Here is a 17,732-nt window from a genome sequence, read left to right as displayed (position 1 = left end):
TATATTTACATGAATGAACTTTTTTACACTTTTTTAATGCAAAAACGCAGTTTTTTTCGAACGGTTTTTGATTTTCGTATTAGCATCATTGTCAGCTACCAGTTGATGTATAATGTCCCCAATTTAAATTAGCGGCTTAGGTGTGCTTCATCGATTTAAAATGTAATCAAGCCCACAAAAGGGCTTGATTACATTTTTTTGACGCAAACCAATTCTTTCTATATAAAGATTGATTATTGATAAAATTCAGAATTTAAAATTTGTTTATAATGCGAAAATTCGCTAAAGTAAAAAATTAAAAATTCGCATTTTTTTGTATTCACTCTAACATCTTTGCATGCTAATATTTTATAGCGGCTTTATGATTTCAACATGTAAAATTTAAAAGTATTTCGATCACGCGATATTTTGGGTATATTGAAGTTACGCTGTTAGTGTGCTTTGCGAAAAAGCCATTTTTTAAAACTTTCACGTTTGTTTTTCCAATATTTAAGCTTCTCCCTCAGTGATACCTTCTAGAGCACATTTTGGAGATATACATCAAACGACGCGTAATTAAAATGTCTACTTTATCTCATTTATACATTTTGCATAACCGAAGAGCCGCAAATATTCTATCCAAAAACCTGCAAATTTTGTAAAATTGTATAAATTTGGTTTCAAAACATTGCGACCACGTAATTCTTTACTTATAAATGACTGAATAATTAAATATGGATTATAGTCATTCAACAAGTGCATACAGCTTACATTAGCAAAATTGACTTTCTAAGTTGTAAGCCGCCCTCATAATAACAAAAAGTTGTAAAAAAAACTACCCCACAGAAAATTTATAGCTTACTACATTGATATTGTGTTGCTTATTTTGTATTCGAAAGTGCTTACAAACTTACATTCTGGGTTACTTTATACAGGGTATGGCCGCTTGAAAATGACACACTAACTGATATACTTGGTTTGCGATATTGTGTGTAGATTATACTTTTTTTATAATATACTTGTGTGTGGAAAAGTAGCTATTCCTACATTCTTACCGATATACCTAGTAAGTAAAATTGTTTCTACAGAACCTTTTTAGCTGGAACACAAGTGTATCAAAAAGTATCTACAACAACTTTCTAGGTTAAATACATGTGTATTAAGAAGTATCTAAAAATGTATATTTTTTAAAAAATGCTACCCAAATACATGTATCTACAAATTAATTCATAAGTATAAGGCCATTCCAATTATCGCTAGATCATGATCCTAATTTTAAGCAATAAATTTTGCTTAAAATTCATCTGAACATTGAAAAAATGTTGTTCCAAAAAATATTTTTCAATAAATGAAAAATTTTTTGTTGATTAAATTACAGCACACTTGATTTTTTATATTTTAATTTTCTGTTCTCATATACAATGTTAATCACAAGTATATTAAGATGTAATGCAAAAAAATTTTGGTAAAACTGAAATTTCATATCCAGATTTTATATATAAGTAAATTAAATTATAAGTAACACAAAGTAAGGCACACAACATTGGTTACAATTCCGAGTACTCTGAAAATTTTCTGTGGGGTACTTGGTTTCAATCACATTTTTTAGAAATTTTAACTTTAGAGTGTTTGTTTCTCCAACATGGAACTACTCTCGACCACAAAATTTTATGGACGTATTCTTTCAAGTCTTGTGAATAAAAATTCGTCATCACTTAATTTTTAAAATATTAAACGAAAGAAATATTTAATGCATTTAATGTCTTAATGCCACTAATACTATTACTAGAACAACAGACACTAGTACAAATTGGGTTAGAGTTTATATAGAAAAATAATAGTACTAGGAGTAGTTGAATGGCGCCACTTCTAGACTGATTTTTGTTTGACATGTGTTGGAAAAAATTAATTTTTTAAATTATTAAAGTATAATTTTGAAACATTTTGCATAAAAAACGATATTTTCAAACATATCTCTTCAAATGAGAGAATAAATAGTGCATGCAAATTTAGGTCCGGTTGCAAGCAAATCTCTACATAAGTACGTCTATTAAATTTAAAAACTGCAATAAGTTTAGTATTTGTTTTATCGTACGGCAAATGTTTTTATAACGAAATTGAGATATGTACCTGAATGGAATTTTTAGACACAATAAAATCAATGGTGATACGGAAAGAACCAGAACTTCTTCACACTAGCATATTGAATTGTTAGGTAAATGTATTTACAACATTTTTGAATATATTATTTTTGTTGCTATCTTTAAAAATAAAACCGTATAAAAAAAGTAGTTGTGTAGTAATTTTTACTTGGAATTGTGCAGTAGGATTGCAAAAGAGCAAAACCACCAATTATGGCGACTTTTTATGAATATTAGAACTAGTATCAAACTGTATAAGTATAAGTCTAGAACTAATGGTGTTTGGAACTGAAAATCTAACGTAATATTTTCATAATTTTATACAAATCACGTCAGGCAGTAATATAAATTAATTCATAAGTATAAGGCCATTCCAATTATCGCTAGATCATGATCCTAATTTTAAGCAATAAATTTTGCTTAAAATTCATCTGAACATTGAAAAAATGTTGTTCCAAAAAATATTTTTCAATAAATGAAAAATTTTTTGTTGATTAAATTACAGCACACTTGATTTTTTATATTTTAATTTTCTGTTCTCATATACAATGTTAATCACAAGTATATTAAGATGTAATGCAAAAAAATTTTGGTAAAACTGAAATTTCATATCCAGATTTTATATATAAGTAAATTAAATTATAAGTAACACAAAGTAAGGCACACAACATTGGTTACAATTCCGAGTACTCTGAAAATTTTCTGTGGGGTACTTGGTTTCAATCACATTTTTTAGAAATTTTAACTTTAGAGTGTTTGTTTCTCCAACATGGAACTACTCTCGACCACAAAATTTTATGGACGTATTCTTTCAAGTCTTGTGAATAAAAATTCGTCATCACTTAATTTTTAAAATATTAAACGAAAGAAATATTTAATGCATTTAATGTCTTAATGCCACTAATACTATTACTAGAACAACAGACACTAGTACAAATTGGGTTAGAGTTTATATAGAAAAATAATAGTACTAGGAGTAGTTGAATGGCGCCACTTCTAGACTGATTTTTGTTTGACATGTGTTGGAAAAAATTAATTTTTTAAATTATTAAAGTATAATTTTGAAACATTTTGCATAAAAAACGATATTTTCAAACATATCTCTTCAAATGAGAGAATAAATAGTGCATGCAAATTTAGGTCCGGTTGCAAGCAAATCTCTACATAAGTACGTCTATTAAATTTAAAAACTGCAATAAGTTTAGTATTTGTTTTATCGTACGGCAAATGTTTTTATAACGAAATTGAGATATGTACCTGAATGGAATTTTTAGACACAATAAAATCAATGGTGATACGGAAAGAACCAGAACTTCTTCACACTAGCATATTGAATTGTTAGGTAAATGTATTTACAACATTTTTGAATATATTATTTTTGTTGCTATCTTTAAAAATAAAACCGTATAAAAAAAGTAGTTGTGTAGTAATTTTTACTTGGAATTGTGCAGTAGGATTGCAAAAGAGCAAAACCACCAATTATGGCGACTTTTTATGAATATTAGAACTACCCAGCTAGCATTTTCTTTCAATAAAGGGTCTTCCGCGATTGGAGGTGGCGATTAAATTAATCTTCCACGATATCGTATTCCAATTACGAAAGTTCAACGCAACGGGAGTAACTGTGTCACAGCCGCGACTCTTCTCTATGAATCGTCTACGATGTGTTAAAAAGAGTCTTGACACAATCGTCTTAATGAATCTTCTACGATGCGATAAACAGAATCTTTACACAATCGTCTTAATGAATCTTCTACGATGCGATAAACAGAATCTTTACAAAATCGTCTTAATGAATCTTCTACGATGCGATAAAAAGAATTATAGAAGAGTCTTGGAACGATCGTAAAGAAGATTTTAATTGATCCTAAAATGCCTAAAAATATGCTAAAAATAAAAAGTATTGATATTCGTTTTATACTGTTTATTGCATTGGCATTTTTTGTCAACTTTAAATAAAAAAAAAATTAAATATAAATTTGAATTCAATGATGAAAATAAATACATACATATGAATAATAGAAATAATTATGCAATAGAAAAATTATTAAAAAATAAAGTTATTTTTATAAATTTGAATTCAATTATGAAAATAAATACATACATATGAATAATGGAAATAATTATGCAATAGAAAAATTATTAAAAAATAAAGTTATTTTTCAGCCAAATCGTCAATTTTCTTGGCTTCATCAATCTTTTTGGTTCGGTCACTCTTTCTGAGACGGTCACCAGCATGAACAAAATGTTGTTGTAATACCTTATTTATACCTGCATCATCAGCTTTCGGAAATTTTGAATGGCAGACACCTTTAAAAAGAAAATAATTAGAATTCAGTAAAATCATGTTATAAAAAATACTTACTTGTTATAATTTTCGTTATATTGAATTCCTGAATACTGGGCTTACTGTTCGTTCCACGCCAACTCAATTTTGCAGCCACATCATCGCTCAGCATTTTTTTAATTGCATTCCTGACAAACGAGTTGGAGCTGTCGCCACCCACTTTACCAATAACGTATTTCTGTAAAAATTTTGATATGAATATATGTATATATGTATGTTTATATTAAAAAATATGTATATAGACGGATAATTATATACATACCAATTGAGCTACAATATCCACGTTCTCTTCTATTTGTTTATGTAATTCTTCCAACTGTTTTACAGTTTTTATGGGTAAAGGTGGCACTAAATTGGTTTTAATTTCCTCAGAATAAATTAATTTTAACTGACGCACTTCATTTCTTACGGTTATCACTTCCTCTGTTAGTCTGTCGATTTGCTGTTTTAGCGTGCGCACTTCTCCTAAAATCTCCGTCAACATATTTTGTTTACTATCTGAAAGAATTAATGTAATATAAAGTATAATGAATGAAATTATGACATTTATAATGTTCTTATACCTGTCTGATTATCTGGCGGTTTGTTTTGTATTTGTTGCAATTCACTTCTTCTATATATTCAACTGGAAAATTATCGCAAACGGATGATGTTTCAGTGAAATCCGATTCAACCAATTTTTCGAAAGAACTGACTTTCATTGGGACATCATCGCAATCAGATGTTTCCCTGCCTTTAACTTGTTTTTTGGATGATCCCACTTCATTATAAGCAGACTCCATCATATTTTTTGCTTCTCGTTTGCTTTTTAATCTTATTGCTTTATTTGATAGCATTATAAATTATTTTATATTATAAATTTAATTTTTGATTTCTAATAAAACACTTTTTAGTTAATACACTTAGTATTTATTAGAAACTTTGTTAAAAATTAAATTTTTAATTTAATAAACTTCAAAAACCACTTTTTATTCTTACTTGTCTCGACACTGATTATAAACTGAGTTGAAAAGAAGACAAAATAATTTGTTTTTGCTAAACGTTTATACGTATAACGGTAAAATTCGCCCAACTATCTCCAGAATCCGTAATCGGCGATTGTTGCGTAATATAAATAAACCGGTTTGACAATAATATATGCATCATTTGGAAGAGTAAAATATGATCGTTGACTAACAACAATCCTCCGATGATCGCTAAAATACATAAGCGACGATTAATTCGTTCAACAATCGCCAAAATTACTCGCAAAAGCATCTTTTGGTTCATTAAAATATATATTTTTTTAAATAATCGTCAGGACGATTATAAAACGAGTCACAAAATGAAACAATCGTCTGGAAGATTGAAAAAAGATTCACAAAATGAGGACAATCGTGTGGACGATTAAAAAAATAGTCGCAAAATCATCGCGCTCGCCAATGAATCATGTAAATGCTAGCTGGGTAGTATCAAACTGTATAAGTATAAGTCTAGAACTAATGGTGTTTGGAACTGAAAATCTAACGTAATATTTTCATAATTTTATACAAATCACGTCAGGCAGTAATATAAAGAGAGCGTTTGCAATTAGCTGACCACAGCTGTATAAACCACTGATTTTGAGCTACATTTCTTAAATCATAGGAAAAATCAATTTAATTTTTTTCAAAAAATATCATGGGAGTAAAAAATACATGCGTCAAAACATATGGAATATGCCGTTTAGACCAAATCAAAAACCAGTTGGCTTTTGAAAAACTAAATTTCAAAAACCAATACGTTTATACCAACATCTTTGCCACAAAACCCACTTTTTTATTTTGGGAACCACTCTAATAATATTTATACCCTTCACCTTCGTGAGAAGGGTATATACAAGTTTGTCATTCCGTTTGTAATTTCTATAATATAATTTTCCGACCCTATAAAGTATATATATTCTGGATCCTTATAGATAGCGGAGTCGATTTAGCCATGTCCGTCTGTATGTCTGTGTGTATGTTGAAATCAGTTTTCAGAAGACCCCAGATATCTGCGAGATCCGAATTTTCAATGATTCTATCGGAAATACGATCGAATAGAACGCTATTTAAAATCAGCCCAATCGGTCAATAAATAAATGAAATTAAGTATGTAGAGCCCGGATTAGGCCAGAACACATAAAAGGGGACTTTTTGGTACTTTTTCGTTCTACAAAAGGTACTTTTTGATTTTTCTATAATATTGAACCTAGATACATGAAATATAGCGTGTAGGACCTTGACTAGGTTAGAACCTATTAAAGGTGACTTTTTGGTACTTTTTCGTTCTACAAAAGGTACTTTTTGAATTTTCTGTAATATTGAACCTAGAAACATAAAATAAAGTTTGTAGAGCCCGGATTAGGCGAGAACACATAAAATGACTTTTTGGTACTTTGTCGTTCTACAAAAGGTACTTTTTGAATTTTCTATAATATTGAACCTAGAAACATGAAATTAAGAATGTAGAGCCCGGATTAGGCGAGAACACATAAAATGGTACTTTTTTGTTCTTCAAAAGGTACTTTTTGAAATTTCTATAATATTGAACCTAGAAACATGAAATTAAGTATGTAGAATCTGGATTAAGTGAGAACCCATAAAGAGGAACTTTTTGGTACTTTTTCGTTTTTCAAAAGATACTTTTTGAAATTTCTATAATATTGAAGCCAGAAACATAAAATTGCATGTAGATCTTGGATTATGAACCTATAAAAGGGTACTTTTTGCTACTATGTCGTTCTTCAAAGGGTACTTTTGAATTTTCTATAATATTGAACCTAGAAATATTAAATTATGCATGTAGAGCCCGGATTAAGTGAAAACACATAAAAGGGGACTTTTTGGTACCTTACCGTTTTACAATTGGTATTTTTTGATTTTATGTAATAAAATTCGTACTGACACATCATGGTGAAGGGTATATAAGATTCGACACAGCCGAATATAGAACTCTCACTTGTTTTTAGTGAAATTATCATTAAATTAATATTTTTTCATCAAAATTTGTTTAAATTTTTGAATTATTTAAATATTTTTTTTTTTATCAAAAACCAGTTAAAAGTAGTTTTTAATTTGTATGGAAAAACCAAAGAAATTTTAGTAGTTTTTCAAACAAAAACCAAATAAACCAAACTTCTAGTTTTTGATTGGTGTAAATGGCATATAAACTTGTCTTGATAATTGGTTTATAGCCCACAGTTGGCATTGGTCGGAACAACGACGATATGTTATTTTAATACCAATAAAATTCAAATGAGTTAAAAGAAGTGTTTTTTTATTTATATTATTTTCAGTTCCTGCTACTGATTTATGGAAGGGAGTCACTGCTGTAAGTAATGCTGGTAAGAAACGAGGAAGAGGTAAAGGTACGGGGAAAAAAATCGCTAAAGATCTAAATAAGGGTCAAATAATTGGAGTTGGAAAAAAAAATATCTTATGGCCTGGATTAAATTCACCTATTATAAGAGGCAAAGAAATAGTACAACAACAACTGTTAGCTGAAGATTCAGAAAGGGAAAAAAATATTTTAAAAATACGTGATGCAATTGGAGGATTTCGTGTCATAAAAGTAAGTCCTGTTGATCGTGGTTGGTCTGGTTCTAAAATGCCAGGCCGAAGCATTGGAGCACCTGATGCCATAGGCGATGATACTTTTAATGGTTTCGACACTCGAGTCTTAGAAAATAAAATCGTTTTCATTATGAAGGGTAATATGGGAAGAAAACGAAGATTTTCAGTTATGAGTGTTACCGGAAATGGAAAGGGATTAGCTGGATTTGCCACTGCAAAAGCATCCGAAGCTCGTACCGCACTAAGGAAATCAAAAAATAGAGCTGGCCAAAAATTAATGAGAATAGAACTATGTGATAACCGAACGGTATTTCATGATTTCTATTGTGCTTTCGGAAAAACGAAAATATTCGTCTCAAAGAAACCAGAGGGGTATGGATTGGTTTGTCATCGAGCAATTCAAACAATTTGTAAAGTTATTGGTATACGTGATATACATGCAAAAATAGAAGGTTCTACTAATTTGCAACATATAGTAAAAGCATTTTTTATAGGAATTTTAAAACAAAAATCCCACAAACAAATAGCTGATGAAAAAAAAATGCATTTGGTCGAATTCAGAAAAGAGCAAGAAGAAATACCACATATTGTAGCTAGTCCAGATATTTGCAGAAAACAAGACAGTATAACCAAAGATGAAGTAACGAATTTTACACAGTATGTTTTGGGAAATAAAATAGTTTTAAACAAGACAAATATGCCCCCGTTTTACACAAATACTGTTGGGTACAAATTATATTCTAAAAAACAAGAATTGTTTAGAAATCAAAACAAAGTAAGACTTAATATGTTGATTAATTATAATGAACTTAAGAGTTTTTTATCGACTTAAATATGTAAAAAATAAATGGTAATATTCCCACTGTGCTATATTTCCAGCGTAACAATTCTATAGCAAATTTCAACAGCTTGTATTCTCGGGAAATGTAGCGCAAGGTGATTTTACAACAAATTATATATGTGTTTTTTATTTGATATTTATATGCACTGTTTAATGCAAGGTACTTACGTTGCGGCCGAACATATACATATGTTTGAGCATAATGTGTGGGTTTTTTGATATTATGTAGCTCTCATCAATAGGTTTAGGTTTAAAAAGCTGCATATCCACTCGGAGACCATAAGGTCCATTGTGATTCCCTTCAAAGAGTGAAGATTTAAAAATAGAGAAACAAAAACACAAGTCAGAACCCTAATGAGTAAAGAGATGAGAGAGAAAATATTTTTCCCCCTATAAAGCCCAGTCAAAGAAGTGACTAATTCCCTTGACAAAACCCTACCCGCAATATCCCCCATCGACTCTATTTCCTCCTCATCTTCGCATAACCTGCAATACTCCGGTATAATTCTGTCAAACTTACTGACAAAGGCCCTAACTGAGCAATGTCCCGTTATCATCCCTATCAGAATCCTTAGACTGCGTTTACCCAGTCTAAGTATTTTGGTAGTCCCCATATCAAGTTTTGGCCATAGGGCCTTTGATAGTTTGCCATCCAATCTGCTATTTCAGGACTGGTTTATGATGTCACGGACTCTTTTGAATATCAACCTATAATAGTGACAAATGGGTGGTTCTTCTTTGTCATCTATATCAAGGTTCGAACCTAATCTATCCAGTTCATCCGCAATATTGCATGGTAATGGCACCCGTGCCGTTATACATCTTGGACCCATCAGTGAAAACTGCACACCCACCAAAGTCTATCGGATACAAGCCTAGTTGGAAATTCTATCAGGTGTTTCCCCGAAGTCCAGAGTCGTAATCCGTAATTCCATGAGGTAATTACCCTGATCAAGTAGACATACTTCGTCGGGGAATGGGTATAGAATGATGTACAAGGCCGCTTGTGGAGTGCTTATAACACCGTGCGACAGCAATTATTGGACTTGAACGGGACCATATACATATAAAACCTTATGTCATATATAGTAGAACTGCGTTTTTAGTTTTTCATTTTGTAATCTTTTCTCCTTTTTAAAGGACTTCAAAGTTGTAAGGATATAGAAATTTCTTAAAATTTATTTAAATAGTTCTGCTCATTAGTTTTTCTTTATATGGATATCAATTTATAGAAGTAGATAATTTTTATACCCTTCACCTTCGTGAGAAGGGTATATATAAGTTTGTCATTCCGTTTGTAATTTCTATAATATAATTTTTCTACCCTATAAAGTATATATATTCTGGATCCTTATAGATAGCGGAGTCGATTAAGCCATGTGCGTCTGTCTGTCTATGTTTGTTGAAATCAGTTTTTAGAGGACCCCAGATATCGGCGAGATCCGAATCTTCAATAATTCTGTTAGACATGCTTTCGGGAAGATCGCTATTTAAAATCAGCAAAATCGGTCCATAAATACCGGAGATATGAGCAAAAATCCGAGACAACCTCTGAAAATTTCATAAAAAAGACAATTTTTTTCATGCTTTGATATAAGCAACAACAACAACACTGCTTATTCATTGAGTATTTCGTTTCATATGTTTGGATGGCTGTGTGTTTCATTGCCTTGTGTATATTGTTTTTGTTTCTTGGTGTATTCAGTTTCGTATGTTTGGATGTCTGTTGGTTTCATGTATTTTGTTTTTGCTTTTTTTTGAGTATTTCGTTTCATATGTTTCATTGCCTTCTGTATATTGTTTTTGTTTTTTTTGGTGTATTCAGTTTCGTATGTTTGGATGTCTGTTGGTTTTACTGCCATGTGTAAGTATTTGTTTTTTTGTGTGTTTATGTCGTTTAGCGTTGTTGTTCGTTTTGCTATTGCTATAATAATGATATAAACGGGAAAATGAAATAAATTAAAATTTTAAAGAATTGATATTTATACCCTACACCACTATAGTGGGGAGGGTATTATGCGTTTGTGCTGATGTTTGTAACACCCAAAAATATTGGTCCTACACCCACCTTAAAGTATACCAATCGGCTCAGAATCGCTTCCTGAGTCGATTGAGCTTGTCCGTCTGTCTGTCTGTGTGTCCATGTAAACCTTGTGCGCACTCTACAGGATAATTTTGAAATTTGGAGATAATTTGATGAAATTTGGAACATACACTTCTATTGGTCCAAGGACGAACGCTATTGAAAATGGTTGAAATCGGTCCATTATTTCACCTATCCCCCATACAACCGGACCCCCCGAATAGGGCTTTTGACCTCATAATTATGTTAAATGATCTACTATCTCTACAAAAATTTGAAAAATTTAGTTTTATATATATCTTAATAATGCTAGTGATTTTCGTAAAGATCGGGCATTATTTGACCCTAGACCCATACAAAGTCCCCCTCAGAAAATTACTTGAATGTCCCCAATTCACTTATAAACACTAGTATCACGATGAAATTTGGCACAAATGAGTTTTATATAAATATAATTCCCAACAATAAATTTTATAATGATCGGACCAAGTTTTACCCTAGCCCCCATATAAGCGGACCTTCCGATTTGGGCCTTTTAGCTCATAACTTTGTCAAATATACTACTATCTCTCCAAAAATCGGCACAACTAAGTTTGATATAATTATAAATAACACTGTCGATTTTTATAATGATCGGGCATTATTTGACCCTATCCCCCATACAAAATCCCCTTCAGAAAATGACTTGAATGTCCACAATTCACTTAAACACTAATATCACGATGAAATTTGCCACAAATAGATTTTATATAAACATAAATGTCGACATTAAATTTTATAAGGATCGGACCAATTTTTACCCTAGCCCCCATACAACCGGACCTACCGATTTGGGCCTTTTAGCTCATAACGACGATATATATGCTACTATCTTCCTAAAAATTGGCACAACTAAGTTTGATATAATTATAAATAACACTGTCATTTTTCGCCATGATCGGAAATAAAAAGTAGCCTATTGCCAGACATACAGGAATGTGCTGTGAAAATTTAAAGAAAATCGGTTTAGCCGTTTAGTAGTCTATAACGTTCAAACATACCACAGTGGGGCAGAATGGAAATTTTTTGGAAATAAATCTGGCATTTCTAAACGGCTGATCCGATCGGGATAAAATTTGGCGTGAGCGTAGCCAAGGAGTATTTGAGTTTAAGTTTTAAAGATGAACCATGCAGATGCCCCAGGGACGGCGCTGTGGCGGCTCAAAGTAGGGTACCTACGATATGTAAAATTTTTAAACTCGTGCCATTTTTTTGTTTTTCACCCAAATACAAAGATTTTTATATATTGTGAAAGCGCTCGACGAGATCTTGAAAAAACATGCTTGGACATACTACTTATCTCTTATAATATCCGAGTTATAGGCATTTAAAAATTTAGTGATACAAAATTTACCATACCTTGGTCCGCCTTTTTTTGAATACCGGGCGTAATTTTGCACCAAATGGACTCAATTTTTTCTTGTTAGTTAGACAACAAAATTTCCAATAATATAAAAAAATTTCAGATCAATATCGTTTACAGATCCAAAAATATACGTTTTTTAATTTAAAAATTCCAAAAATTTTAGATTTTTGGCGTTTTTTTGCCAAAAATGTGTCTTAACTCTTTTATTAATAAAATAAAATTTTTATTAAGAACATATAACAATTTTATAGTTTTCTAAAAGGTATCTTTACGCAGAACGCTTTGGCGTAAAAAACTTGTCCTATTTTTTGAAAATGTTGCCACTGCGTCCTTCCGAATATGACCTATTTTTTATCAAAACTTCATCTTTGGGCGACATGTTCTAAAATCCCAAAGCTGGGATCAGAAAACTGAAAGCAGTTTTGGAAACCTCAATATGTTTTCTATTTACTCCAAAAGTATTTTCCCAGCCCTGAAAGAAATGTGGACCCTATGGGCAAAAAAGTAAAAAATCCCATTTTTGGGATTTTCATTCCTATTTTTGGGAATTGCGGGATGCCCTTTGACCTTTTCAATTTTTTTTTTGCATATTCTTATTTGAAATGACAAATTTAACAAGCGTTGAAAATTTCATTGAGTTTTGTTCATAAATAAAGATTTTGTCATATATTACATATTTGTTTAATTTCTAAAACTATGATTTATATCAAAATTTTAATAGGATCGCAGATAGCTACAACAATTTAGTCCATATTTATCCCTTAATATCATTTTTTAGTTAGATATGGAAGTTCTCGACCCTTTACAAAAAATTTCAAGCCAATATCTCAATTACATTCAAAAATATGTTCATTTAAACCTGTGTCCTTTAATTTCATCTTTTTCATATTTTAGTATTAAGTATGACAGAACATACATTTGGTGTTGAATAAAATATTTGGACAATTTTTAAAAATTATTTAGTTAATTATTTTATTATAATATTGTATATAAAATAAAAAAAATTATAATTTTATTATGAGCCACGCACAACAACACCTAAATCACCCCACACAAATTACCTTTCCCGCCCACCGAAATATAAAACACAATTTAATACAATATCATTAGTTAGTATAATAGCTTTTTTTATTTGAACTGTTTATCTTAAACATAATACAATTAATTCTTACAACCTACTTATATAGTTAATTCCTAACACTACTTATTTTCTATAAAATAATCTGTCATATCGGTATACATATCCAGAAGGTAATATAAGTCCTTTAAATCTTTCTTGTTTTGAGATGATAGAGTTTCATAACAAATCCATCTTTTTCGCATAGTTGAAAGAACAGGATCAGAAGATAGAAGTAAACTATTAAAAATATCTTCATTCTGTGATTGCCTGTAGCATTTTCTTGAGCTGAATAGTTGAACATGCTTAAAATCTCGATTCCTCGCTTCCTGGGCTTCTTCTGTTAACTCTCCAAGTGGAAGAATATTCGATTCAATTATTATTTGACCATGACACAATACTTTGTGTACTGTTGGTGTTAGTTCCCTCCATGGATACAGAGATACAAGTAATTTAGAAATTTCAGATGTGTATTCCCCAAATCGATTTTCATTAATTTTATGTTTACTATTCAGTGCCATTAAAATAGTTTTAACTCTTCGAAGCAACTCCTTGTCGCTTCCAGTTATTTTTGAAGTAATTTCAAAATCACGAAAAAACCTTCTCGACGTATTACCGTCATTTGTACTACCTCAACTTGAAAGTGGTTTGTCGATGTTTAATCCCATCTGAACTTTAAATTCTTCTTGGATTCTGCTTTTTTCCGCAGCTCTCAGTTCTTTCAATTCTTCATTATTTTTTGTTGATTTAGTAGGATAGTTTGTTTTTTTTTCTGGATCGCCTTGTATGATGGTAATATATTGTGTCCTTTTTCATGCAGAGCTTTCCTTAATATTTGGTACTTATTTCGACTGAGACCCAGTTCCAACATAAGCGCTATTGCTTCCTCTTCAGTAAAATTTGATTATGATGTTGGAGTTGGTATACTTTACACATTTCGCTTAAGTCGTTTTGGTGATGCATTAGGAAGAATAGTTGCAATATGTACGACATCCATATGTTGGTTTTCCTTTTTCAACATTTTGTTAAATGTATCAGCAATTTCCTCATTTGAGATTGAAAAAAGTTTTTGTGTGACCCTCTTTTTTTTACCTTGAACATAAGTCTTCGTATGACTTGCAAGGCGCTCCTATTGATGTGTTGTAAGTTGAGATTTCCGTAGTAGTTTCCATCCAACTACAAAATTTTAATCGAAATTTCTTTTGATTTCCATCCACAGACTTACTTTTTACATCAAAAAGTTTTCAATTGTTGATATGCCTGTTTTGTCTACTTTTCTACTATATGTAGTTTTTATATAATTTGAAATGTCTTCAATTCTTTCTGGCCCTTTTGAAGATATACCCCATAAAACGGAACACAACTCTTCGTACTTTAATGTAATCTTCATTGTAGATTTATTAAATATGGTACTTAAAATCTGAGAAGTTTACTTATATACCAATTCTTGTCATTTCCGATACAGGTATTCCAAAGTAAAAAATTACGAATTGTCTACCTATTAACATTTAGGACTATATTACTATAACCTGTAATTCAGTCATTGATATTTCTTATTAGTGAATGAATCGAAATTATCTTTACCTGTGTTTAAAATCAATTATTTTAAACCAAACATTTATATTATTTATGTAATAATATAACTACGTATTTCTTTATATTGAATTCTATCTTTACTTAAATCTTTTACCATGAATTGTATCTATATCCAATGTCATGACATTATAAGCTGATATAGCGACTATTTATAAACTAACGTTAACAGAAAACTATTGTGAATTATAAATTATAAAATAATGCCTAAAATCGAGACTTGCAAATCTTTTGTGTCTTACTGAAGTCTTATTATAGGAAAATGAATATTGTAATCTTTACTTTTTAGTCTGCTACCAACTTAACAAGTTGTCTCTAAGTTCAGTAGTTAACTTTTCGCTTAAACAGTTTTGTATAAACTTCAAATTTACTCTTAAGCACTTACTTAAGATAAGCTAAATTGTTAACGGTGAGCCGAAAATATATTGAACCTATAAAAAGCCAAACTCTAACCCTTTTTATTTTCTACCCAAACGTCTAATTCCTTTATATTTCCTTTTTTTGAGAGGAATTATAAAGCCTTTAAGCAAGATCCATCTATTAAAACGGAGTAGCGTGTTACATCCATTCGATATACAGTCCACTATAACAACCATCTATCCCCTATTAGATCCTAATAGCACCAGCTCCCCGAACGCACCAATATAATAGAGCAGTCTTGTTCATGGTCCACTCGAACCGTCGAGTATCAGAAGTAAATATCTCCCTGTTCATTGGAATCTTATTGTTCAATCGAACCGCTGAGAGTCCAAAAAACAAACAACCAGAGAGTCAAGAAGTCTACATAAATTTTTCCATTCTAACATAATTAAAACTTTGAAGTTCTAACATCGCTGGAAATAGCACTCCTACCATAACAGAATGAGGTAAAGTACATTTATATATTTTAATGTATTCAGTTTCTTTCGGGCGATCAAAGCGTACGTATGAAATCGAAGTAAGGAAATTTAAAGAAAAAAAACTACCAACAAAGTATAAGGAAAAAAACTACGTAGAATCCATAAAGTCGAAAAAAAAAAAACTCTTAAAAAAAAATTCTAAAAATCGTGATAAAACTGTGTCAAATTTATGGAAAAATCTTAAAAAAAACAAAAAAATAATACAAAAAGCGAAAAAACGGTGGTTTGCTAAAAAAAAAATTTCTCGGTAAAACAAGAAAATTGAGAAAATAGCTTGAATTACAACAACCACGTCGGAATATTATCATTGTCAAATTTACGAAAAAAAAAAATCTAAAAATTAAAAAAATCTGTACACCAAAAATTAAAAAAAAAGAATCATAAAAAACAGTTAGAAAAGTCCGTTATAGTGTCCGTTAATACTTTGTAAAAACATTTTTTTTTTCAAGTTCATCAACTTTTGTAATTTTTTATTATCATTTCTTGGTTTCATTTGTCTTTCCTTAATTTCTGCATTTGTGAAAATCATACGAAGAGAAAAAAAAAGGAGCAAACAAAAAAGTGGTATACATAAAAAAATCGTGGTGAAATTCTTTATATATCTCTCTATTTCTCAGTCAGTGTTAAAATTAATAAGAAAAGATAACCAACGAAAAAGCTCATTGTTAAGTTTGTCAACAGAAAGTTCGATTTAAAAGAAATAAAGAAACCCAACTTTCAACTACAACCTTTCACTCTTAAAGCTCGCGGTCAAACGCGTACGAGAGAATCTTTAAGCTCAGTCCGTAACTTTGCGCTCGATCAAACATCGAACAAGTTGATCTGTTTGAACAAAAGTGGAACATAAGGTTAAGGTAGTACATAAAATTTGTTACATAAATATATTATGCCAAATATTATTATTTTCTCATGTTAATTGGTGAACAAATCCTTCTTATGTTAAAATCGAATTTAAAGTAAATAATAGTTTGTGTTTTTCAAATTCAGTGAAAAGTTGCAGCGTTTAATAAAGTGTAAAGCGGTTTAAAACAAATGCATACAAGTTTATTGCATTTGCTCTAAATTTATTTGTTTTTAAAATATTATACAAACAATTAATTCAAAATTCTCAAATTTCGGAATTATCAGAAATTAATTCGAACTAAAAATTTTAAGTGCATTTAGGAAAAAAAACAAGCGAACAAACAAAAAGTTTAAATTTAATCCTAAAAAATTCATAAAGTTTTTAAAATTTATTTTTTAATTTTGTAAAAAATATACAAACATTTGAAAAACACAAAAAACAAAAAGAAAATAAACATGGTCATTGTATTGTCATATTCGCACAAATATTAAATTTAAATCTCATGTCAAAAGAAAGGAAAATCGATACAATTTCGACCATAAGTTCATTAAGTTTCGTATATGGTAACACAATCTACATTTCTTAACCTAATCAAACACATTTAAATGGCAAAAATTTACTAATTTTGAAAGAAAGATCCTAGTTGTGAAAAATAGTTCTTTGCATTTGCACTATATTACAAATGATGAAGATAACAGTCTGATCAAACATCATTCAGTACAATAATTAATAAAAATTAGTATCGAAATTTAAAACATAACCCAAAGGATAAATCCCCCTTTTTCTCAAATTTAATTTTTATTTAATTCGGTATATGTATTGTCGTAACGAAATTCTTAATTCCTGAATAAATTTCCATAAAATCTCGGTTTCTAGTCTAACATTTTCTACATTTGAAAATTCGAACA

At 30.3% G+C, this 17,732-nt stretch overlaps 2 protein-coding genes across 3 annotated transcripts in view; one reads left to right on the top strand and one right to left on the bottom strand.

The window, feature by feature from the left end:
• The window catches only part of LOC119604104 (28S ribosomal protein S5, mitochondrial), a 30,122-nt gene extending 21,123 nt beyond the window's left edge, over positions 1 to 8,999 (top strand). Inside the window, exon 2 of the mRNA XM_037956556.1 lies at positions 7,766 to 8,999. Coding sequence (XP_037812484.1) covers positions 7,766 to 8,874 — 1,109 coding nt within the window. The 3' untranslated portion in view covers positions 8,875 to 8,999. The remainder of the gene's footprint in view (positions 1 to 7,765) is intronic.
• LOC119604105 lies at positions 4,011 to 5,340 on the bottom strand. 2 transcript variants are annotated; one of them, XM_037956558.1, is made up of 4 exons: positions 5,031 to 5,340; positions 4,730 to 4,965; positions 4,486 to 4,645; positions 4,011 to 4,430 (listed from the first exon to the last, which is right to left on the bottom strand). In XM_037956558.1, exons 2-4 carry the CDS (start codon positions 4,949 to 4,951, stop codon positions 4,276 to 4,278), a joined length of 537 nt encoding a protein of 178 aa, XP_037812486.1. In that variant the 5' UTR covers positions 4,952 to 4,965; positions 5,031 to 5,340; the 3' UTR covers positions 4,011 to 4,275. The 2 variants fall into 2 exon arrangements, with proteins under 2 accessions (XP_037812486.1, XP_037812485.1); XM_037956557.1 differs by having other exon boundaries at positions 4,730 to 5,340.
• Positions 9,000 to 17,732: the final 8,733 nt, after the last annotated feature.

The sequence above is a fragment of the Lucilia sericata genome, unplaced genomic scaffold, assembly GCF_015586225.1.
Source record: "Lucilia sericata isolate MDLA Ls3-8-SP2 unplaced genomic scaffold, ASM1558622v1 Contig000362F_arrow, whole genome shotgun sequence".
Lineage (NCBI taxonomy): Eukaryota > Metazoa > Arthropoda > Insecta > Diptera > Calliphoridae > Lucilia > Lucilia sericata.
This window is presented reverse-complemented; position numbering and strand designations above follow the sequence as displayed.

Bases quoted from the DNA above. Each gene is read 5' to 3' on its own strand.
- LOC119604105 (XM_037956557.1), bottom strand. From the start codon at position 4,951: ATGTTGACGGAGATTTTAGGAGAAGTGCGCACGCTAAAACAGCAAATC. The intron at 4,646-4,729 runs GTATGTATATAA...AAATTTTTACAG, and splicing joins TGGATATTGTAGCTCAATTG to AAATACGTTATTGGTAAAGT. The intron at 4,431-4,485 runs GTAAGTATTTTT...TTCTTTTTAAAG, and splicing joins TATAACGAAAATTATAACAA to GTGTCTGCCATTCAAAATTT.